We start from the raw sequence: 23,935 nt of genomic DNA, 5'->3' as shown, positions 1-23,935 counted from the left end.
GTTAGATAACAATTTTAATGTAAAAAATGAAGGTAATGGTATGTTCATCCAAGAGATCAATATAAATAAAGAATTCCTAACCTAGACATGTTCATCTAAGCATGTGAAGGAAAAACAAAATTGTCATGTTATTTGTCATCAACATAATTGCAAAGAGAAACAAATAAAAAATAAAACATTTAAGCATATTTGATCATCCAAGCAATTATGAAGAGAAGTAAAGGAAAAACCCTAGACATGTTTATCTAGACAAAATCAAAATACTTTAACATGTTTGTTCAAAAATTTAAAAAAGTAAAACAACTACCTAGACATGTTCATCTAAATATTAAAGAGAAAGTTGTGTTTTAGCCTAGAAGTGCTCATCTAAAAATTCAAAAGAAAATTGTGTATTAGCCTAGAAGTGTTCATCTAAGCATGTAAGAGAAAAACAATAAGACATATAGGCATGTTCATCCAAGCATAGCATAAAAGAAGTGAATAATGATTTGTAAGCATTTATTCTAGCATGTATAAAGAATTAAAAAAAAATTAACTACTTACCAGCATAAATTAAAAGGGGGAAGTAATCACTTAAAGGGCTAGGGAGAAAGTAAGGAAGTATTAAACTACAACCAAAGTAAGAACAATGGTTGCTCAATAGCTTTTCTTTTCTGCTTTCTCACTAACTCTCTAGAGGGAATTCTGGGTCTAGAAAATGGAAGAGGTCTTCTCTATTTATAGGGGAAGGGATGGCTTAGCTTTAAAGCTAAGTTATTAGCTTTCTTCTGAAGCTAAGGGAGAAGATAACCTGTTTAAATGAGCTGGAACGGATTTGGTGTTGATCTCCATTCAAATTTTGAAATGATGCTGCACCTGCTTCGTATTTTGGCTCTAATTTTCTGCTCAAAATTCCAATTGATTCAAGATAAGTGTTTTTTGAAAGGAAATTCAATTATCTACAACTTTTTCAGAAATAGAGAAAGCCAAATTTCAACGTTATCCATGCCAAAAATGTGTTTCAAATTGCTGCTGAAAATAGAAACGTCTTTTGAGCATTTTTTGAATTTTTTCACAGGATGTATCTGTTTCTTTATCCAATTTATTTTTCAAAAATATTTCTTCTAAAGCAAAGGGAAAGGATAAGTCTATTAGATAGGCTGGAACAAATTTGATGTTGAACCCATTTGAAATTTTGAGAGAAAATTGAAGATAATGCTGAATTTGTGTTATCTTCTGCATCTGTTTCGTTTTTTGGCCATAACTTGCTGCTTAAAATTCCAATTGATTTGGGATTGATGTTTTTTGAAAGGAAATTTAATTCTCTACAACTTTCATAGAAATAAAGAAATCCAAATTTCAACGTTTTTTTGACCAAAAATGCGATTCAAGTAGCTGCTGAAGATAATGACGTTTTTTGAGCATTTTTCTGTTTTTTCTTTTTTGAATTTTTCATGGATCATATCTCCAATTTTTTTTTTTTTAATAGCAGATAAGATGCCATAAAGAAAAACATTTTTTATTATTTCTTCAAAAAAAATGAAATAAAATGAAATCCAATCAAAAATCACACTTGATTAACTTTAAATTAATTCTTGTGAGAACCAATCAAAATTAAGTGTTTAGAATAGGATGTGATCAAGCCTATCGTATAAGCGAGCCATGATCATTGAAAATTGTTTGTATGATAACTTTTGATCAGGTGGTCCGATCAAAACCCATGACATACCATTATGATCGTTAGAACATCAAGATTTGTTTTGTATCACAAATTTGAAGATCTACCGGTTGGTTAAATGCAAGTTGTAAAATGGGGTGTATACAGCTTACTTGTTCAATTTGAATATTGTTACTGATTGTTTTATTTTTGAATTGCAATGTTTGAACAATTTGTTTAGGAAGAGAAGCAATGGCAGACTGCCTTTTGAAAATGCACATTATAAATTATAGATTTTGCTTTTAGCATTTGCTTGACTAATTACTCTTTAAAATATATTTGTTTCTCATTTTAAATGATAAAAATGTTAGAATTTAATCAAAGCAAGTCATGATAGAGTCAACGCATCATTTGCTGTGAATATTTGTAATGGTGTTTTTTAAGTGCATTTGCACATATGGCACAACTATACGCGCTCCTCCAACCACCTCCTTATGTTTTCCACCCCTTTATTGCCAACTTTCCCTACAACCACAAGTTCTCTCTTACAAAATCTTTTATGTGTATTGTGTACAAATATTTTTCATTTGCCATTTCTTTTTTTGGTTTAATATGGATGTATTAGATATCTATTTGTTTCAGATGAGCTGAGTTTTTATTTCTTTTTTTTGATGATGTGTTAGATTGAATAGTTTCTTCAAAATGAACTATTACGGCTATAGATTCTTTTGTGTGGTGTTGTGTGTGTGTAAAATTGAAATAATTTTGAATCTGCTATTTTCAATTGTAAAATTAAGAAATTGAGGTGCTTCCTTGGTATTGGAAATTGTGTTTGGTGTACATGTATGCTGATTGACGAAAGCTTCCAATGTTAAATAGCTACTCTAAGTAGAACTCTCTCTTTCTTATATATAAAAAATAAAATAAAAAATAAAAAAAATTAGCTACTCTAAGTTTGTGCATAATCAAAATTCTTATATTACTCAAATTAGTATTGTATGAATTATTTGTACAGGATTTTATACTTTTCAAATAGAAACTTTATTTTAATTTTCTCATCTAAGAGGCAGCACGTGACTTGCACGTGCCGTCCAAACTAGTATTATTAAACATTGGAAAGTTAATGTTGTAATTATCACTTCACCAACCCAGGAAAAAAAAAATTCCAAGTCTTTACCAGTCTGAATGTCTTATCATGGGCAGCAAGTAATGTGGCTTCCAGTATTAAAGTAAAACATTATGTGCATTGTTCTCTGATTGTCACCCCAGTCAAAGAAGTTTCAAAGTCAAAGTCCTGAAGCCATATTACTGAGGATTCAACTACCATCAGGCTGCTTCTTTAATATGATCCTTTATTAGTTACATACAGAAAGAAAAAGAAAAAGAAGGGTAATTAATGTTTTGTTAATATTTTGGAAATTAATGTTTGCAATTGTCACTTCACCAACCCAATCAATCATAGATTCGTAAGAGTTAATTCAAGTCTGAATAGGGTTTGACCATTCTGTTGCCAAAAAGGCAAAATTTATGATAAAACAAGGTTGCACACTTGCACTGATTAAATAAACACCTATTTTACAATGTTAATTAATTTAGTTTAATTTAAAAATCAAATGTACTGCACCAAGAAATTGTCATAAGTCTAATTAGCTATATGATTTGTTTAAATAATATATAAAAATAGTTTTGTAAAATACCATATAGTAATAGTTGGAAGAGATAGATCTAAAATGATCTCAAGTTACACTTTATCCTTTGTATTAAAAATGTACATTAATCTTGTAATTTTTTAGGGTCAATAGGGGTGTTAATTTTGTAAAAATTAGAATCCTTAAAGATATCGAGTCCAACATCTTATAAGGATTTTGTATGTTTCCTATTAATAAGATTAATTACAATGTAATTAGTCATCAAAAACTTGAGAGAGAGAGAGTTGTGAAAATCTTGGAAGACAGCATATTTGGTATGAGAAAAGATATACTTGTGCTAATACAAAATACTATAGTAATGAATAATTATCGAGTACTAAAGTTCAAAATTACTTCGTCTTTTTTTTTTTTTTTTTAACATGATTTGAGTTTGAACTTTGAACTCTTTACCAATTTCAATTAGATATTTAAACTTTGAGTATTTTTTGAGCCCGTTTTTAAAGAACTAAAGCAAATAAAGTGCTTTCTTGCTTCAAGAGTTTTAAAAGAATAAACAGTTACTTTTCTAAATGTCTCAAAATAAGCAAACAAAAAAAGTCATCAAAAAAGTTGGATTGAAAAAACTCTAACCAACAAAACGTATTATTTGGATTGAAAAAAAGAAGAAGGAAATATATGAATTGAGTTGCTATTTTGTTTTCTTTTCTATTTTAGAACTTAAAAGTTAAAATAATAAATTAAAAAAAGTTTTTTTTTTATAGAAAAATAAATAAACTGTGTAAATATGTCCCATACCCTAATATGTAAGTGTTTAAGAGCCACAATAAATGGAGAGGCCACGAAGCGAAGGGTACATGGCAGTGAGGTCACAAATTACCGTACACATTCTTACATGGATTTCCTACCACAATTTCTCCTGCGACCTGACTAGTGACCCATCGTGCCCATGGGGTCTACGCATTGAATGTTTCAAGACCTTATCTGAATACATGAGGTCATGTTTACGTTATGTTTTTGTCTTACACAAAGGGAGAGAAGAATTGGCAAATTTGCAATTGACCAATGCAACAATTTATATTAAAATAATATTAAATTTAATTGCAAAAATTGAAAATTTATCAATTAAAAATTTACCTAAGTTTTATTATTATATAAAAACAAAAAGTTGGGATTTTTTTTCATCTTGGGTAAAAAAGAAAAAAATATATGGCAATTTTCTTTTGGGTACAAATGATTCAGTGTTTCAATGAGTCTTGTACCAACACGTTAGTCAAATTTCATAGTTTAAATAAATGGAGAGGGGAGATTTGAATCATATTTATGAGTCATTGAACTATAATTTTTTTATTAGTGGGACTTATTTATGTTCATCTAAAATTAGCATAATGTTTACTGGTTTTATTTGTTATTTATTTGAAACTGCATTTTTGTTGGACGCAGGGTATTTTTACTAAAAAATAATTATAATAAATGTTACTACATTGGATTATTGATTATTGCAAAATACATTTTTGCCAGCAATAAGGTGGTGGTTCTTGATTTTGTTCTTAATAAAGAACCAAGTATAAAATGAAATATACTTATATAAACAAATTTCTAATTACACAAGTATACAATTTTCAATAACAAACTAACTACATTAAATTATTTTTAAATTATAATTTTTGTATGTGAAAATAATTAATTCTCTAACATAAAGTAATATATACTTGGTAATATTTCTCCAATTTCTTCCAAAATAAAAACATAAAAAAAAAAAAAAAACTAATTCTAACCAATTTTCATTTCTACATATAGGAATCCCAAAGAATTCTAACACACATTTTTTTTAAGAGAAAACTTAAACACACACAATAGCAGTGATTCGATTGATGACGTTGTGGTGACTTTTGGGTCATTATGGTGATATTGCGATAGTTGAGGACAATAAAGATTTGTTTGGTGACTCATTCCTAAAGGAGAAGACATGTGTTGAATTTGTTGATTTGTAATAAAGTAATTCGTAGGTACTATCAGAGTATAGAAAATAATACTCACTCATCTCACAATTATGGTAAGGTCTATTTATTAAATTTATGGTTGGATGGATCTATCATGAATATGAAATGAATGAGCACTATTTTATTATGCTTCGAGAGTACTTAATAAAGTTTTGACCATACTAAACCACCACAATAAGACAAATAAATAGAAAGAGTTGTCAGTGTCATCTCTAGTTGAGTAAGAAATTGAAGATCCACGGTAGGAGAAAGAACTCAAAGATCATAATTAAGTGGAGAGAAACATAATAAAACAAAAAAAGGGAAAGAAAAAATGGCTTGGAAAAAAAAAAAAAACCGTATGCCTCATGATGTTTGCAAGAATGGGTACCGTAATTTGTAACAAAAGCTATAATGAAAATATAAGACTTCAAAAATAGGAAATGGAAAATCCATAATTTAAAATATATATATATATATATATATATTACAGAATTAAAATCAGTGATAAAAACACATCAATTTTTATTATTAAAAAAAAAAAAAGTATTTTACCCAAACGGCTAGATTTGCATGCTTTTCGAAGTATGAGCTAATTTCGCATGTCTTCTACATCCTAAATAATTCTAAAGTGTCACACTCACACTCACACTCACACTCCCTTTGCAATTTACCGTTAAAGCAGCACTTCACCACCCGTTTGAACGTGCATATGACTTCGTGCATGCTTGCCTTTGACTTTTTCTTTTCGTTTCTTTTTTATTTTGTCTTTCTTGTCGATTTGTTATACTATCCCATTTTTTATATGTACAATTATAATTTATTATATGTTAACCCTTTTTTTTTTAGAATAAACGAATAAAAATAAATTCTACAAAAACAACAAGAGTTTTTCAGGTTATCTGGCTTATATACAACATTTTAAAGTTTTAATTTTTAAATTTTTTTAATAAGTACAATTGTATTTTTATCAAACTTACTGTACAATAATAAACTAATTAAATTATACCAAAAAAAACTTTATAAGGAAACTGACACATCTGAGGTAGGATATATTTGTGATGGAATTCTCTCAAAACCTTTATAGAATAGAATAAAAATCTTTATTTTCAAGAAAATAAATGTGTGATTGGATGAGTTTATTTTGCTTAAAAAATAAGGTATAAAAAATGCAACTACAAATTTTTTTTTTTTTTTCCTTAAAAAGGCTTAGAAAGCTATCCTTATCAAAATAAGCAGGTACGACAATGGATTGGGCTTTGTGGAATTTATGATCCATCCCCACGCTAATGGCAAGACATTTTAATTTTAATTTATTTTTTATTAATGGATTTGGGGTGAGTTTGAGTTTACATTCTAAAATCGTTTAGATTTTAAAGAATTTGTATTTTATACGTTAGGTACATGTACACAACTCTATTATTAATAAAATATCCTATATTAATTTTTTGAAGACAAAAAATTTGGGTTTTTATAATCAAACTAAGTGTGCCTCACTTGTGTGTTTGTTTCTATATATACAAAAAAAAGAATGGGTAACTATCCCACATTGCTTAAAAAAATGTGTTGTGTGTAGTATAATTTGATTCACCTTCCCGTAAAAGTTACCATGGCTTTTGAGTGGATTTATAGTGTGTTTTTGTATTAAAACCCTTTCTCTCTTTCTTGTATGTGTGTGTTGTGTGCAGTATATCTTGACCCACCTTCCCTTAAAAGTTACTATGACTTTTGAGTGGATTTATAATATGCTTTTGTGTTAGAACTCTTTCTCTGTTCCTTGTATATGTGTGTTTGTTTCTAAAAAAAAAAAAAAAGGTAATTGTCCCACATTACTCTAAAAGAGTGTGTTATGTGTAGTATAACTTATCACACATTCCCTTAAAAGTTACCATAGCTTTTGAGTGGAGTTGTGGTATGCGTTTGTATTGAAATCCATTTTCCTCTTCTTTGTGTGTGTGTTTGTTTCTAAAAAAAAAAAGTGTGCCTCACTTTTTCTATTAAAATATAAATCAATTGAGTGTGAAAGTTCTTATTAATCCTTTATTTCGTTAAATAATGTTTTAGATATTCAATTTTAGGTTAGCTCAATCTGATTTGACCTATTTGACCAACTTGATAAGATTACATGAGAGTTTGACAAAGTTTTTGATAGAATTCCTGAAATTAATTGGGTTTGGTGAAAGTTTAATATACAAAATAATAATATTTATTATGATGATAAATATCAATTATCATAAAACATGTCATATGTTACAATTATATTATATCGATAAAAATTTATATAAAAAAAATAGTTAAACTGCATATATAGTCCTTAACAATTAACCTTTATTTTGAAACCATTCTTTTAAATTTAAAAGTTTTACTCTAGTCCTTATACTTGAAAATTATTTTAAAAATATCATTATCATCGTCATATTAGTTAAAAATATTGATATAGCAAACATAATTCATGCCTAATTAAATTATATTGGTTTCATGAATATGCTCAACACTCAACAGTGCTCTCCTAAACAACCCATTTTTGCCCAATGGGGCTTGTATGGGCACAAGGGGACCTGACCTGGCAGCCCAGCCCACCTCCCATCCCTACTTCGGACCTTTAGCCTTGACCCGGACACTTCAAGACCCAATTTGGGCCCAAGAGCTGAAATAAGACCACGCTAGCTTGAATACTTCAAGCAAACCCCCCGATCACTTCTGACTTGGTCGGGAGAGTTATTACTCAGAGACGCCTTGCACTCGGCTGCCCGGTAGTGCCTTTAAGAATATCGCTGCCGAGCAGGCTTTTAAAGGTGGGAATCAGTTCCAATGCCACTTCCACCTTCCCGACGGAGTGTCCACTTTGAGATGATAGAATTTGACCCCCATTCGCACCAGTAAGGGGGAGTAATCATAACTCCTCCACTTATCCTAGCCTATAAATAGGAGAAGAGAATGAGAAAAATGGGGTTGGCAATTCTAAAGATAATAGAGAAGGGGAAGAGAACAATTATTCTGAGGAAAAAAGGGAGGGATACTCTGAGGTAAAGAGGAGAGTTGGAAGAAATAGGAGTGTACTCAAGTTGCCGAGTATAGGACCACTCATAGTAGGAAACCCAAAGCCTACAATACAAATAGATTGTGAGCCCAAGTAGAGGTTGAGCCCAACAACCATATTTTGGGTACCCACAAGGTTGATACCAAAATGGTAAACCCCACATAAATTGCATCACTCCTTATTCATGTTTTTTTAGAACACTTCAACTTATGACGTTCGCTTTTGATAATAGTTTTTTATCATCAGACTAATACACCAATCAAATTTTGGTGTAAATGGGGATTGAATCCTAGATTTCTTATTCAACCATCAGAAATTTTACTAGTTGAGTTAACTGAAACTCACTCCTTATTCATGTTTTTTTCTCTTGTTTACAACTAAATAGGGAAATGAACTATTTTCTCTTTTCTTTTCTTTCTTTCCTTCCAACCAATCAATGTTTTTGTATTTTTTTTCCTATACATCAATAGATAAGGGTGTGGAGATTTGAATTATGAATATTTTTTCTAGAAACACCAATAAATGCTTATTAAGATTGAACTGCAAAATTCTTAAGTGTATCAATCAAATAGTGTGTTCGTGTTTACTAATTAGAGCTTTTAGTCTCACTTTAAAATCACACGAGTAACACTATACACACAACAATTTTTAAAACAATAGAGTTTCATTGATTCTCATCACTTGATTCCCAAAAAAAAAAAAAAACTTGCATTAGACAAAATGACTATCGACAAAAATGGCACGCCAAGCCGTATAGATTGCGTGTAACAGTAATAGAGAAGAACAGCGCGCGTGTTCCAAAATCATGTAGGAGAGCAGGTACGCTTAGCCAGTTTAGCCCGCCTCTCTCACCAATAATTCTCTCTCAGACAAAAAAATAAAAATAGAAATAAAAACAAATTCACTGCTTATTAAAAGCACGGTCCATTCCCAAATTTCAGAGTCACCCTTAAAGTTTCAACCCATCTATCTCTCTGTCTCTCTTTCTAAAAATTGAAGCTTTGAGAAACATAAAAATAGCCACACAAACCGATCAAACCCTAGATTTTCTCACCAACCAAACACCCTACTTTCCCGAGAAAAGAAAATCATAACACCTCTGTTTCCCCTTAAATTGAGCTCCGAGATCGCGATCCTCGCGCCGCGGCGAAAAAAGAAAAATGGGACGGGTTTTCAGGGAAAACCCTAATTCGAGGCCGATATTCCCGTGTTGCGAGTCCACGTTGGCGAATTCGTCTTCGTCTTCTTCGTCTTGCTCGACTCCGACCACGACGACGTCGACCTCGATGACCGAGACGGTGAATGGGTCCCACCAGTTCAAGATCTCGGGGTACTCGCTCTCGAAAGGCATGGGGATCGGAAAGTACGTGGCGTCCGATACTTTCGTCGTCGGCGGGTACTCTTGGGCGATCTATTTTTACCCGGACGGTAAGAGTTTGGAGGACAATGCTACGTACGTTTCGCTTTTTATAGCTTTGGCGAGCGAAGGCACTGATGTGAGAGCGCTTTTTGAATTGACGCTTTTGGATCAGAGTGGGAAAGAGAGGCATAAGGTTCATACCCATTTCGGGAGAACTCCGGATAGTGGGCCTTACACGCTCAAATATCGCGGCAGCATGTGGTAATTGATAGTTCTTGTTTAATTTCTTGGTCGTTTTTTCGATGATCTTGATGATAATTGTTATGATTATGATGCTGTTTTTTTTATGTTTGTGTATTGGGTTCTTGGTTGTTATATGTTTTTCTTGATATTTGGGTGTAGTTTGATTGTATATTTACAAAAAAAAGAAAATCTATTTTTTGATATATTAAATGCAGTTTAAGACATAATAAAAGTGGGTAGTTGTATAGAAACCAATGGCATGATTAGGAATTGTGAAGTAATAGCAATTGGCTATTTATTTTATTTGTTTTGGAATTGGAAGTTTTGATTTTGATAGAGGTCAATATGTACAAGTGGCGGTGGTATGCTTGTTGAATTTGATAGATAACGGGTTTTCTTGGCTTGAATTCTAGCGTTGAGCTAGGATTTTTAGTGTAAAGATTCAATTTCTTGGCAAACATTGTTCAGAATTTGTGTGTATTACTTGAATCGATAATGCCTTTACATGAACTATTTTCCACCTCCTATCGTGTTATGCTTATAACCTGCATCCAATCATTTTTTAGGTGTATACCTTTTGCCCAAGTTCTCATTTAATGTAATCGAGTGGCAAGTGTGGTATGATAATTTTTTTGTTGGATGCTGCAGGGGTTACAAACGGTTTTTCAAAAGAACCGCTTTAGAGACATCAGACTACCTCAAGGATGATTGCCTCTCGGTTAACTGTAGTGTAGGCGTTGTGAGATCATACACCGAGGGTCCTAAGATCTACTCTATTGCAGTACCATCTTCTAACATTGGTCTGAATTTTGGGCAGCTACTGGAAACTGGAAAGGGAACAGATGTGAATTTTGAAGTTGATGGAGAAACTTTTGCTGCTCATAAATTGGTACTTGCAACTCGCTCACCTGTATTTAGAGCCCAATTATTTGGTCCAATGAGGGACCAGAATACCCAGTGTATAAAAGTTGAAGACATGGAGGCTCCTGTTTTTAAGGTTGGGAAAAAATACCCTTCTATATTGGGGTTTCTATTTCATCTGATAGTTAATACTTAGCATTGGGGTTCTTCATATTAACTGTTTACACTTAAGTTTTTTTCCCATAATAGTTATTTTCCAATATTTCTCTTAGTTATTTTGCCCTTTACTTTTCCAAGCTCAGCCTCACTCTTGGGGATAGTAAATTTAACCTAGAAAGATATTTATGTTAAATGTTTATAATTGTTATCTAACCTCATGTGCCATAATGCAGGCTTTGCTTCATTTTATGTATTGGGACTCCCTACCTGACATGCAAGAGCTTACTGGTTTAAACAGAACATGGGCTTCTACTTTGATGGCACAGCATCTGCTTGCAGCTGCAGATCGTTATGGTCTTGAAAGACTGAGGGTGCTATGTGAAGCCAATCTCTGTGAAGGTGTTGCCATAAACACTGTAGCAACAACGTTAGCTTTGGCGGAGCAGCATCACTGTTTCCAGCTGAAAGCTGTGTGTCTTAAATTTGTTGCACTGCCTGAAAATCTGAGAGGTGAGTCATTTTTTTCCTTGAAGACTTTTTAATATTATGAAAAGTTTGAATAAGTAAGATTTATTGATGGAAATTGTTGACAATAAAGAGGCCATACTATAATCAGTGACTTGGATTGGATAATCAACTTCTTGCTAATTGAAATTAATCATTCATCAACTAATGAGTCCTAATATTTTAAGACTGTCTCATCTCTTTGGAGAAGGCATCTCATGCATATGGCTTATGCAGCACCACCCCTTGCACACCACACACTCACATGTTGTGATTTGAGGACCTTAATGTTAATGGTCAGCATAAAGGTGAAATAAGCTACATCCCTCTCACAGGTATCCCAATATGTTTGTTAGGACCTTAATGTTATCAACTTATTACTGTTAAATAAGGTGAAAGTCTCATCCATTTTGTAAGCAACTAGTGCGTCTGCAAGGTATTGAGAAGCTATGCCAAGCAATCCTATAATTGTCTTGGATCTTAGGAAGACATTTTGTAAATTTAGTTCTAATCAAGTGGGTTTCAAAGTGTTTTTGTTGTCTGGATTTTTATTCTAATGTTGGCTGCCGCTTATTCTCTTTTTCTTCTCCCCCAGCTGTGATGCAGACAGATGGCTTTGAATATTTGAAGCAAAGCTGCCCTACTGTCTTGACTGAACTCTTGGAATATGTGGCTAGAGTTAGTGAACACTCTGTCATCCTATGCAGGCATGGAAATGAAGCTATCCTCGATGGCAGTGATGTCAATGGCAGGCGGGTGAAGCAAAGGCTATAGTGATCAGGCTTCCACTATTCTTTGTAGCCAAAAATTGAAAAAGATAAAAACAATAATGTTTTCTAGATATAGAAACCAACTTCTAGCTTTTAGCTTTTCACTTGTAAGCGAATGTAAATTTGTTGTTCATTTGTTGTTCATGGAAAAGCTTGTAATGTGTAAGTTTCCACTCGCAGTATGCCATTTCCTCTCCCCTCCTCTTCCCATAGTACTTTCTTTCTTTGTGTTTTTTGTTTTGGTGTTTTCTTTTTTGGTAGAACTATATTTGTGCGATTCTAATTTGGATCACCGTTGTGTTAGATTGCAATGTATTTCAGTTCTGGATAATTTTCTCATCACAGTTATGCTCTCTCTCTCTCTCTCTCTCTCTCAATGTATTTCAGTTCTGGATAATTTTCTCATCAACTGTTGTGTGAACTGGTGATGCGGAGGAATCTTTTGAGGGTGGAGATTCTCTAAATATGGTTTTAAAGACGCGTAGTGAAAAAAAAGAGCTGTTCCAAAAAACCTGCAAAGCCGCCAAATAGGCTGATGTATCTTTGCTCTGAGTTAGGTCGCATTCTGAGTTTATATTATCCTCATGGAAAACGAGTCCTTAAAGGAGCCTGTCATGGGTCCCAAAGAAAGAAAAAAAATCCTACGTATGCCTTTGGAGACCTTCCCTTCTGCTTTTATGAGAATTCATTTTGGTTGCAATTTAAATACTATTAATCATACACGACCTTCTAAGGTTTATAAGCAGTGATGGAACGGGGTTTCAAGTGATAATATAATGGCAATGAAATCTTATGCGGTAGTCGTATCTCTTTTTTGAATCACATCTCCATTATCTACTTATATTCAAAATAAAATTTTACTTATCTAGCAAGAAATAAAAAAAAGACATGCATAACTAGTCACTATTTTGTGCGTTAATCAATCTTTTTGGAAGGGGTGTGTTAATAAATTTCATGCAATTTATTTAAAATTAATGATGTTAAAACAAGTGAGTAATTGCACAAGCAATTACATTTTGTATATTCATAGTCTTTATGTTTATAAAGACTGTGGGGCCCAAATGATCTATGGGCCAGGCCCATCTACCCAGGGAGAATCCGGAGGCCCAAGCCGAGGAGGGTTATGGCCCAAGCTCGACAAAATAGCCTTTGGATACCGCCGAGGACAGCTCAATCCTCGGCAGACCCAAAGTCTCCCCAAAGAAGAAATAAGGGTAAAGACGGTATATGACTGAAACTTGGAAGAAAGATCTAAAATATCAAGGGAAAGCTGCTGTTACTGCCATTTAATACTCTGAACCTGACAGAGCCGTATTCTTTGGCTTTTACAACCATCCCTAACGACTTTGAGTATGGACTGATGGGACAAGTATCAACCTTGGAAAGTTTAACCCTACGCGTGGACGAAGGACAGTGGACGCGAGCTAGTATAAAAGGAAGAGTAAGTAATCTATAGGGGGGGTTGGGAAAAATGGCCAGAAACCAGAGCCTCCCAGCCCACCTCTAGGAGAAAGACTTCAGGGGTGTAGGAAAACTTAAACTTGTACGACCACCGCGAAAAACCCACCGCCTATCAATCAAGGCCTAACCTTCCAAACCCACGCTCTACAAATGATATTGTTAGGGGCCTTTTCACGTGCGAACCCGACACTGTTACGGTCCGCCACGAATCGCGTCCTTACAATTGGCGCCGTCTGTGGGGAAGGCTTGTGTGTTGGTATAGGAAGTGGGTCGATAGAGTTTCTTCGTTATATCTAACCGTTGGTTATAGAGTTCTAGTATAAAGTTCTGTTAGGGACTACGCTTTTTGACTAGGGGCTTGGTTGAGGAGCTAACTCCCTTAAAGCCAAGGTCCCCCGTAAAGAGCAAACTAGGCACTTGGTAGCGTTAACCGTGCGGATAAACTCTAGGGGCTTGGCTAAGGAGCTAACTCCCCTAAGGCCAAGATCCCACACAAAGAGAAAACTAGGTTTTGGACAGAACCAAGGCATTGCATGGTCCACCGGACTCAAGCCTCTGGGGAAACCAACTACCTGGATGTGGAAAACTAGGTTTTGGACAGAACCAAGGCATTGCATGGTCCTCGGACCCAAGCCTCAGGGGAAACCAACTATCTGGATGTGGAAAACTAGGTTTTGGACAGAACCAATGCATTGCATGGTCCACCGGACTCAAGCCTCTGGGGAAACCAACTACTTGGATGTGGAAAACTAGGTTTTGGACAGAACCAAGGCATTGCATGGTCCTCGGACCCAAGCCTCAGGGGAAACCAACTACCTGGATGTGGAAAACTAGGTTTTGGACAGAACCAAGGCATTGCATGGTCCTCGGACCCAAGCCTCAGGGGAAACTAACTACCTGGATGTAATGAAAACTAGGTTTTTGGACAGAACCAAGGCATTGCATGGTCCACCGGACTCAAGCCTCTGGGGAAACCAACTACCTGGATGTGGAAAACTAGGTTTTGGACAGAACCAAGGCATTGCATGGTCCTCGGACCCAAGCCTCAAGGGAAACCAACTACCTGGATGTAATGAAAACTAGGTTTTTGGACAGAACCAAGGCATTGCATGGTCCACCGGACTCAAGCCTCTGGGGAAACCAACTACCTGGATGTGGAAAACTAGGTTTTGGACAGAACCAAGGCATTGCATGGTCCTCGGACCCAAGTCTCAGGGGAAACCAACTACCTGGATGTAATGAAAACTAGGTTTTTGGACAGAACCAGGGCATTGCAAAGTCCTCGGACACAAGCCTATGGGGAAACCAACTACCTAGATGATGGAAAACTAGGTTTTGGACAGAACCAGGGCATTGTATGGTCCACGGACTTAAGCCTATGGGGAAACCAACTACTTGGATGAGGAACCAACTATTCAAAGAAAGAACTATGGCCCGTAAACCTCGAAATCCCTCCGAAGAGAACTCCGTGTTAGCAGACGGGTTAATACCTGATTGCGCGGATTCCTCGGTCTACCCTCGGATCCCCAGTATCAAAGGGGTTGATGCGATACGGCGCAACATATTACCCCAAAAGCACAACCAAAGTCCCTCGCTACTTAGCTACCATTTCAGACGAATTATTTAGAGATTATCGTTCTCGGACATTGGTCTAGCATGCATCGCGTAGTACTCAGCGCTTATCCCGGTTAGTTCCAAGAATTTAATTTATTGAAAGTTACCATTGTTATACTTGATAATATTTGTGAGTTTAAATTAGTAGGAACCTGTGTTAAAGCATTTTTTCTGCCTGGAATATCCTTAAGGGCAAGCTTGCATTTAATATTCATGCATAAAGTAGTTGTTACGGAGAAGAAAGATATGTATGGAGAAATAGACACATATTTTATTAAGACAAAGGAACAGTACGGTGTACAATGAAAAGCTAAAACAAGCTTACACTAAAGCTGACTACATAAGTAAAGGAAAATCAAGCGAGTGGAGATAAGGCCGTGGGGACAGCTCAGAGGAGAGGTTGGCTACCGCGCCAAGTTATTGTCTAAGGAAACTATTCCTCGACACTTCTGCATGCCCATAACTCAGGCAGCCAAAGAACCTGACCTCAGGCTAACACCATCTACAGAAAAGGTGCTAGGGGCTTGAGGTTGGGAAGCCCCCACAAAAATTTGCCTGCTACAAGGCAGACAGTGCTGATGGTGGAAATTCCTTCTTTGGACATACCGAAAAACTGGCATGACCAGAACCTGCTTCGGATTTTGACTAAAAGAGGGAAAAAGACCCTCTCCCCTATGACGAAATGGAATGCTCCCTTGAACTTGCACCTCCTTGGCCCGTACCTCCCTACTCTGAGTCTCGGGGGGACATGACGCCTTTGTGGCGGAGGGAGCTCCTTTTTCCCAAGCCCTGCCTCAAGCATGATGAACTAAGGGAGGAATCTGAAGGATTTGTGTGTGGATAGAGCAACTTTCTCTCCTATTTATGTTAAAAGATAAGGTGGTGGCATTTAATTCACGCAGCTTCTCAAGGAACGCTACAGACAAAACGTCTCTGGCACGATTTCCGATGTCGTCTGCAGCCCTGAAGATAAAGGAGTCTCGAGAAGGAGCACCTCGAACACCGGGACGCCCGAAAAATACCGTGTGACCTAAAATTACGAAAATACCCCCTAATTTGTGGGCCCAATAGATTCGCGGCCCAAGCCCGGTACAGCACAGGGGCCCAGGGACGGAACCAAGGCATTGCATGGTCCTCGGACTCAAGCCTATGGGGGAACCAAGTACAAAAAAAATAAAAGTTACAAGTGTCGGACAGTACCAAGGCCGTGCATGGTCCTCGGACCCAAGCCAATGGAGAAACCAAACACTTAGATAAGAAAAGGTTTGAATTTAGTAAGATGGGCTACTTGATAAAAACGTCAAGTCACTTTGTCCACGGCTTAAATACCATAGAAGGTTAAGGCCAATAAGGGTGTAAGGAAGGTGGTGGAACGCCCCAGCATTCAGTCGTATACGAGGGCTATTCATTTGGCAGGTGATATGTCCTCGGATGGTTATTTCTCACACGGCATCAAGCCTTCGGATCTCTCCTCGGCTAGTTCCGGGTAAGTACTACTTTTTACGGGTCGGCCTTATTGTGCTAAGCACTTCTATCAAAGTTATGGCGATATCTATTTATTATCGAGTATTTTGGTTTTAGTCGTCATTGATTTAGATGCTATATCATTGTGCCGAGCAGTGCTTGCAAATTTATGAAAACATAAAGACATAATATGCGAAATAAGGTAGACAACCATCTTTATTAATATGAAAAATTGCTACAACATACAAAAAGGGGTTCAAACGAGCCTATACAAAATGTGAACTGCCTAAGCAACCATTACATCTGTAGTACAGAAAAGTAAACTGTCAAGCGTCTTTTAAACTCGTCTTCAAAGTTTCTCCAATCTCCGCCTCATTGCTGCTCACACTAAGAGAGGGACTCACTTTAAAAAAGAGAATGAATGAAGAAGAAGGAAATAGTAAGGAAGAAATCAATGACGAAGATGGAGGGGATGAATAAAGAAGATGGAAGACATGAGTAAAGAAGGAGGAGAAGAGGAGAGAAGAAATGAAAAGAAAGAAAAGGAGCAAAAAAGGGAGAAGAGAAAGCACCAGGTCGGAACTGGTGCTGGGAAGACTATAAGGAGAGGGCGGGGGAGGGCACCAGGGAGCAAAAGAGGGAGAAACAGAAGCACTTAGCCCCTGCCTCAGCCCTGACTCCTAACACGCCGGTGCCATATTAGGTACGCTCGTGAGGAGTCGGATGGTAACGATCTTGGGTGTTCTCGACTCAGCCACGTCGAAAGTCTGACGTGACGAGTCCCTGCTTCGGATTTTGACTGAAAGAAGGATGAGGTTGATTTTGAGTCTTCGCCATCCTTGTCCCGATCGAGCCATGATGAGCTTTATCGGAAAGTGGCATTTTTGGGAGGGGTGGGGCTTTTGCATCCCTTGTTGTTACGGTAAAGTGTATCACGATTTAGTGTATAAACCAGTGGGTAAAATGAACCCTAGGGGAGGCCAAGTATTTCAAATCTCAGAAGGATGAAAAAGGATTCTTTGCAAAAACAAAAACCTCCTCCTTTCCTTCTTATACAGAGGGTGGAGCGGGAGACATTTAACAGGTTCAGATCTCCAAAGGAATCTGCCAACACAAACATGCCGGTTCCGCTTCTCCACCCCGTCAAAACAAACCGCCAAATTAAAGTAGTCTCGTAAATAGTGGTCATTAAAAGCACGTTTTGGAATACCCAAACGATAAGAACGCGTCAAGCGCGAAATCAAAAAACCGTCTCATAGACCGGTGCATTTCTTGGACAGATGAAAAGCCGCCAGCATTATTAATAGGCCAAATTGATTGGGCCGTAGGACGAGGTTGGACATCACCAAAACCCCCCTTTCCAACCAAGGGGTTGGACAGCCGGGTTTTGAGGGGCTATTGTGGGGCCCAAATGATCTATGGGCCAGGCCCATCTACCCAGGGAGAATCCGGAGGCCCAAGCCGAGGAGGGCTATGGCCCAAGCTCGACAAAATAGCCTTTGGATACCGCCGAGGACAGCTCAATCCTCGGCAGACCCAAAGTCCCCCCAAAGAAGAAATAAGGGTAAAGACGGTATAGGACTGAAATTTGGAAGAAAGATCTAAAATATCAAGGGAAAGCTGCTGTTACTGCCATTTAATACTCTGAACCTGACAGAGCCGTATTCTTTGGCTTTTACAACCATCCCTAACGACTTTGAGTATGGACTGATGGGACAAGTATCAACCTTGGAAAGTTTAACCCTACGCGTGGACGAAGGACAGTGGACGCGAGCTAGTATAAAAGGAAGAGTAAGTAATCTATAGGGGGGTTGGGAAAAATGGTCAGAAACCAGAGCCTCCCAGCCCACCTCCAGGAGAAAGACTCCAGGGGTGTAGGAAAACTTAAACTTGTACGACCACCGCGAAAAACCCACCGCCTATCAATCAAGGCCTAACCTTCCAAACCCACGCTCTACAAATGATATTGTTAGGGGCCTTTTCACGTGCGAACCCGACACTGTTACGGTCCGCCACGAATCGCATCCTTACAAAGACTTTTACTTAAATTTAGCCAGATCGAAGTGGACCGTAAACTTATCTAGCTTAATAGGAGTGTAATGACAATAAATGTTATATGCTTTAAATTTTAGATATTACGAGTTTGAAATCATATATACATTTTTTAATAAATTTGGATTTAGAACATGTACTCTTAACTTAAACTGGTCTTTTTCCATTATGTAATTACACCAAAATGGACTGAATAGGAATTAGTGGACAGAATAAGACTTATTAGGACCAAATGGGACCTGGTAGACTGAATAGGACCAAATAGACATAATAGGACCGAATAAGATTGAATGAACCGAATAGGACCTCAGTGGACTAAATAGGACCAAATAGAACTCCAATGGACCGAATAATAGAATAAAACCGAGTAGGACCGTATGGATTGAATAGGAACGAATGAACTTAATAGGACCGAATAGACCCTGTGGACCTAATAAGACCGAATAGAATTAAAGTAGACCGAATGGATAGAATAGGAATGAAGTGGACTGAACAGGACCGAAATGGACCAAATAAGACCGAGTAAGACTGAAGTGGACTGAATAAGACCGAATAGAACCGAAGTGGAGCGAATAAGACCGAATAGGACTAAGTCAGACTGAATAGGACCAAATAGACCGAATGGATCGAATAGGACCAAAGTGGACTAAATAACACTATTTGTCATTTTTTTTTAATAATTTACTTTTTAAATTAGGGAAATATTTAATGCAAGCTAAAATCTATAGTACTTATAGCTAGGGGTGGCAAAATCTGACACGACTTGTGAATCCAACACTACTAACCTGTTTATAAATATATTATAGGTTGAGGCTAAACGGGTTTGGGTTATATTCGAGTTGACACAACTAACCCGTTTAATAAATAGGTCGTGATCGTATTCAGCATGTCAACCTGTCTAACCCATTTGACCTATTTAGCTTATAAAGTTATTAGTTATTTTGATATTATTACTTAATTTATGGTTGTTTTTATATGTTTATTGTTATATTTATAGTTGTAATTGTATTTTTATTTTATATACATGGGAATTGATAAAAATTATATAGGTTAGGTATGACCTATTAATTAAATAGATTATAAAACAAGTCATTTGTATTGACCTTTACATGACTTGTTAATTAAACGCGTTGGTTTGGGTTGACCTATTTAATAAACAAGTCGTGTTCGGGTTGAGAATTCCTAACACGTTTAGTAAACAGGTCGGGTTCGGAGCAACTCATATAGTCGAATACTCATAACTCAACAAAATAAGAATTCGACCCACGAACACGAATTGCCATCCTCTACTTATGGCACAGTTAAAATATAAAGTGGGCTCCAGCCCAAAAAAAAAATACTAAGTGGGCTGGGCTGGGTTTTCAGCATGAGTGCATGACATATCTGTAGGAGTAAGACAGTAAACATAGCTATTTCTCCACTTTCCTTTCCCTCTTTGCCCTTCACTCTGTATTCTGTCCCTAGCTCGATACCTCGACTCCAAAACTTCTTCTCAGGCACTACATATACAAAAACCAAACACACACACTCTCTCTCTCTCTCGGCGTAGAAAATATGGTAAATCTTTTTTGCTTAATCTTTGTCTTTGTTAGTGTTTCGTTTTGATTTCTCTTTCTCTCTTAGCTTTTCCAGCAAAAATCGTTTTTTGTTGTTTCTCCCGCAAACTTTTCACTTTATCTTTATGTTCTTTGTGATTTTTTCTCCAAATCCTTGATGGGTTTTTCGGGAATCTCCGTTTTCGTTTGTTTCTGACATCTGGGTCTTTTTTCTTTTATGGGTTTTCTTTCTCTTATTTGTAAAGTGTATATTTTTGGTTAAAAAAATTTCTTCAAAGTCTCTAACTTTCTAAAAGTAATCTCTGTTTCCATTAGTTTCTGATATCTGGGTCTTTGTGTTTTTCGTTTAACTTTTATGGCTGCAGTTGTTCTTCTCGTATTTCAAGGACTTGGTGGGCAGAGAAGTAACCGTGGAGTTGAAGAATGACCTTGCAATCAGAGGGACTTTGCACTCAGTTGATCAATACCTCAATATCAAGCTTGAGAACACTAGGGTTGTTGACCAGGACAAGTATCCCCACATGGTACTAATCATTCTTATCAATTCTCAGCTTCAATTGTCTATTTTAGTACTTATTCAAATTTTAGGGTTAGGGTTTATAAATTCTTATAAATTAATTTAATTTGTAGTTATTGTAGTGTGAAAATCTTTGCCTGTTTGCACTGTAAATGTTTAATGGGTTTTTGATTAGATAACAGGTAGACATATGTTGTCATTGTAATTTGGAGCTCCATATAATCTTTAACAAGGAAGAAGATTGGGTTGCTTAGCAAAAAAGGAAGAAGATTGGGTTCATAATGAATTGATGGGGGATAGGATCTTCTCTAGTCATTCTACAATCAATATAATGCTCTATGGAATCAGTTGTTGTATACGTTGATAAATAAAGTCACAAATAATAATTTGGGCTAATCACATATATCCACAGTAAGGGCGTTTGCAATGTGAACTTAAACTTGCGAGCAATGTCCTAATTTGAAATGAATATGCAGTGTCCACTTGATGTCCCTATTAGTATCTAAACTAATAGATTGGTGGGGAAATTAATCTTCAATTAGGGTGTTGATTGTAATTTTTTGTATTTTAGCTTTAGGTTACATTTTGCAGTTGTCCTATAGTTTAGGATACATTTTACGGTTGTCCTATAGTTTAGGGTGGATAGCTACCTGCTAATTGCACTGATTTGGTTAGTGGGGTGGGCATTGCAAATTAATCTTGAATTAGGATGTTGATTGCATAATTTTGTAGCTTAGGGAACATGATGAAATGCCTCCATTGCTAATAACTTTTATAGACATTTTAAAAACTTCTCATTAGCTCTTTAGTGTCTAGCAAGTGGCAACTCCTAAAGAAGATATGTACATGAGCATTTGACTTTTGGCTTTCTATCATTTATTTGTTCTTGTAAATGATTAGTGTTGTTTTTAACTAATCATATTGGGATATCCATGAGATCTGATTTTTCATGATTTGAAGTTACATTTTGATTGGATGATTTGGGAATAGATGGATGTTTTTATGAGATTCTGAGTTTATCCCAGTTCCCCTGCCAAATACGTTTTGAAAATTATTACGCTCTAGATTATTTAGAACTATGATGTAAGGTTTATGTTTTAATTGATAAGATGGTGATGGGACCATAAGTTGGGAGGAGGTAGCCTTAACATTGTTACCCTCTGATTGTGTAGAATCATTGAAAACAGCTTATATGATTTCTTTTTAGTCTTGAAGCCCTTTCTCATACCTGAAAGTGAGTGCTGAGTTCCTTATTCTCTGCTTGTTTTAGGCCCTAAAATTCAAAGTACTATAATGTCTTGTCTTGTCATCGTAGCATTCTTTCTATACTACGCAAACAGCCTTGTATAAGCGCCAATTATTTTTACAAAAAAGCATGTCTATTTAAATTTATTGGTCCATGTTTTAATATTCTAACTCTGTTCTATCTCTGTCCGCACGAATATCAAGGTTTGGGGGTCTTGATATAAGGAATTAATATTCTGCCTACCTGTTCTCTCATGTGAGTGGTTATTTGGTCTATTGGAAAAATCATCTAATTCAATGTCCAGGCAACCATATAGCAGTCTGATGTCATTCAAAGGTTTATTTATTTTTAGTCCTGAAGTTTTTAAGACCAATGACCATAAGTGTGTAATTTCTATTAGAACTGAGAATTGTGACTTCAGAGTTCACATGCTGCATTACAATTGATCTGGAACTTCTTAACAATGCAAAATACGGTAGAGAATGATTCACATTATCTTATATAGAGTTATTTATTTATTTTTAAGTCATTATCTTATGTGAAGATTATATCATGTAGACACCTGGTTGACCTTTTTTTATATCCTTGGTACAGTCTGCTTACTTGGGGGTCTTTTTCAAATTTTTTTTTTCAATGAAGAATTATCACTTATCCAAAAAATTTATATAGACACTTAATTCATTTAGATGGAATTTCTTTGGAAGACAATTGGAATCATTAATGAATCAGGTATCTCTTTTGGATCCTACAGCTGGGAGATACTTATAGACCTGCTATTAATTTTGCTTATAATGGGCTCTAGCTCTCCCTTAAGATTGGGTTGAAGGGTGAGGTAGTGGGTTCAAGACTCACCAGTGTAACTTAATGATCAATGAAAAATATTAATAATAAAAAATAAAAAAGAAAAAGAAAAATTTTGAAAAAAATTGGTTTGACCAAATGATTTTCTACTCCATTTTCATCATGGTTTCATGAGTCTCAATTCTGGTTTATATATCATCAAGGTTAACTTTGGGGGTTTCCTACTCTCTCAGGGAGGAAATAATTAAGGAAAGAGGGGGGAGACTGGGTGGGTTGTGCGGGGGTCTTGTGTTGTGTTTGCTGTATATGATTAATTTTCTCAAATTGTATATTATGCATTTCTGACATGACTAGTTTTATTGTGCTACAAAATGCTCATTTACGTGAATGAGAATTTTTGGGTTCTGTTAATATATCAACTCCCAAAATGACTTTAGTTTTTGTTGCATTATCCCCTTCTTCTTAATGTTTCTGCAAAAATGGCAGCTTTCAGTGAGAAACTGTTTCATCCGGGGGTCAGTGGTGAGATACGTTCAACTACCTCCAGAGGGAGTTGACATTGAACTGCTTCATGATGCAACAAGAAGAGAAGCTCGGGGTGGCTGAATATTGATGTTGTTGTATCCCATGAACTCTTGATTCAAGATACTCATGGATGAAACTATTTGTTGAAGAAAATTATGCATTGTGATATGACTTAAGCTTTTCTTTTTCTCCTCTTAAGCAAGTTGCTATGTTAACTTCTTACATGTGCCTTGGAATAGATCTATATGTTCCTCAATCCTAGATTATTCCTTTTTGAGTGAACATATATACTAATTTGATTTCTGTATGAGCAGGTTGCTAATATTACATCTTACATGTAATGTTTAACAGAAATATGGCAGTTCATTGATATTCATGACTACCTTTTTGAGTCAAAAACATCTTACTGCATTATTCGCTTGTGTTAAACTAGGCTCAAGGCCACTGCCGTCATGAGGAGAGCATAATGCAAGCAATGAACCTCGGTTACCAACTAAT

General features: G+C 36.0%; 2 protein-coding genes across 2 annotated transcripts; both read left to right on the top strand.

Annotated features, from left to right (window-relative positions):
• Window positions 1–9,200: 9,200 nt before the first annotated feature.
• On the top strand, window positions 9,201–12,545 carry LOC115971976 (BTB/POZ and MATH domain-containing protein 2-like). Its single transcript, XM_031092106.1, has 4 exons — window positions 9,201–9,925; window positions 10,556–10,904; window positions 11,161–11,437; window positions 12,027–12,545. Exons 1-4 carry the CDS (start codon window positions 9,465–9,467, stop codon window positions 12,203–12,205), a joined length of 1,266 nt encoding a protein of 421 aa, XP_030947966.1. The 5' UTR covers window positions 9,201–9,464; the 3' UTR covers window positions 12,206–12,545.
• Window positions 12,546–20,200: 7,655 nt separating this feature from the next.
• LOC115971977 (sm-like protein LSM2) lies at window positions 20,201–23,819 on the top strand. The gene is made up of 3 exons (XM_031092107.1): window positions 20,201–20,349; window positions 20,714–20,872; window positions 23,399–23,819. The coding sequence occupies exons 1-3, from the start codon at window positions 20,347–20,349 to the stop codon at window positions 23,516–23,518; spliced, it is 282 nt and encodes a 93-aa protein (XP_030947967.1). The 5' UTR covers window positions 20,201–20,346; the 3' UTR covers window positions 23,519–23,819.
• The last annotated feature ends 116 nt before the right edge of the window (window positions 23,820–23,935 follow it).

Source organism: Quercus lobata, chromosome 12 (assembly GCF_001633185.2).
Source record: "Quercus lobata isolate SW786 chromosome 12, ValleyOak3.0 Primary Assembly, whole genome shotgun sequence".
Taxonomy (NCBI): domain Eukaryota; kingdom Viridiplantae; phylum Streptophyta; class Magnoliopsida; order Fagales; family Fagaceae; genus Quercus; species Quercus lobata.
This window is presented reverse-complemented; position numbering and strand designations above follow the sequence as displayed.

Excerpts from the sequence above, each read along its gene's own strand:
- LOC115971976 (XM_031092106.1), top strand. The coding sequence starts at position 9,465 with ATGGGACGGGTTTTCAGGGAAAACCCTAATTCGAGGCCGATATTCCCG. Across the intron at positions 10,905-11,160 it reads TGGAGGCTCCTGTTTTTAAG|GCTTTGCTTCATTTTATGTA; the intron begins GTTGGGAAAAAA and ends GCCATAATGCAG. Across the intron at positions 11,438-12,026 it reads ACTGCCTGAAAATCTGAGAG|CTGTGATGCAGACAGATGGC; the intron begins GTGAGTCATTTT and ends CTTCTCCCCCAG.
- LOC115971977 (XM_031092107.1), top strand. Across the intron at positions 20,873-23,398 it reads AGGACAAGTATCCCCACATG|CTTTCAGTGAGAAACTGTTT; the intron begins GTACTAATCATT and ends CAAAAATGGCAG.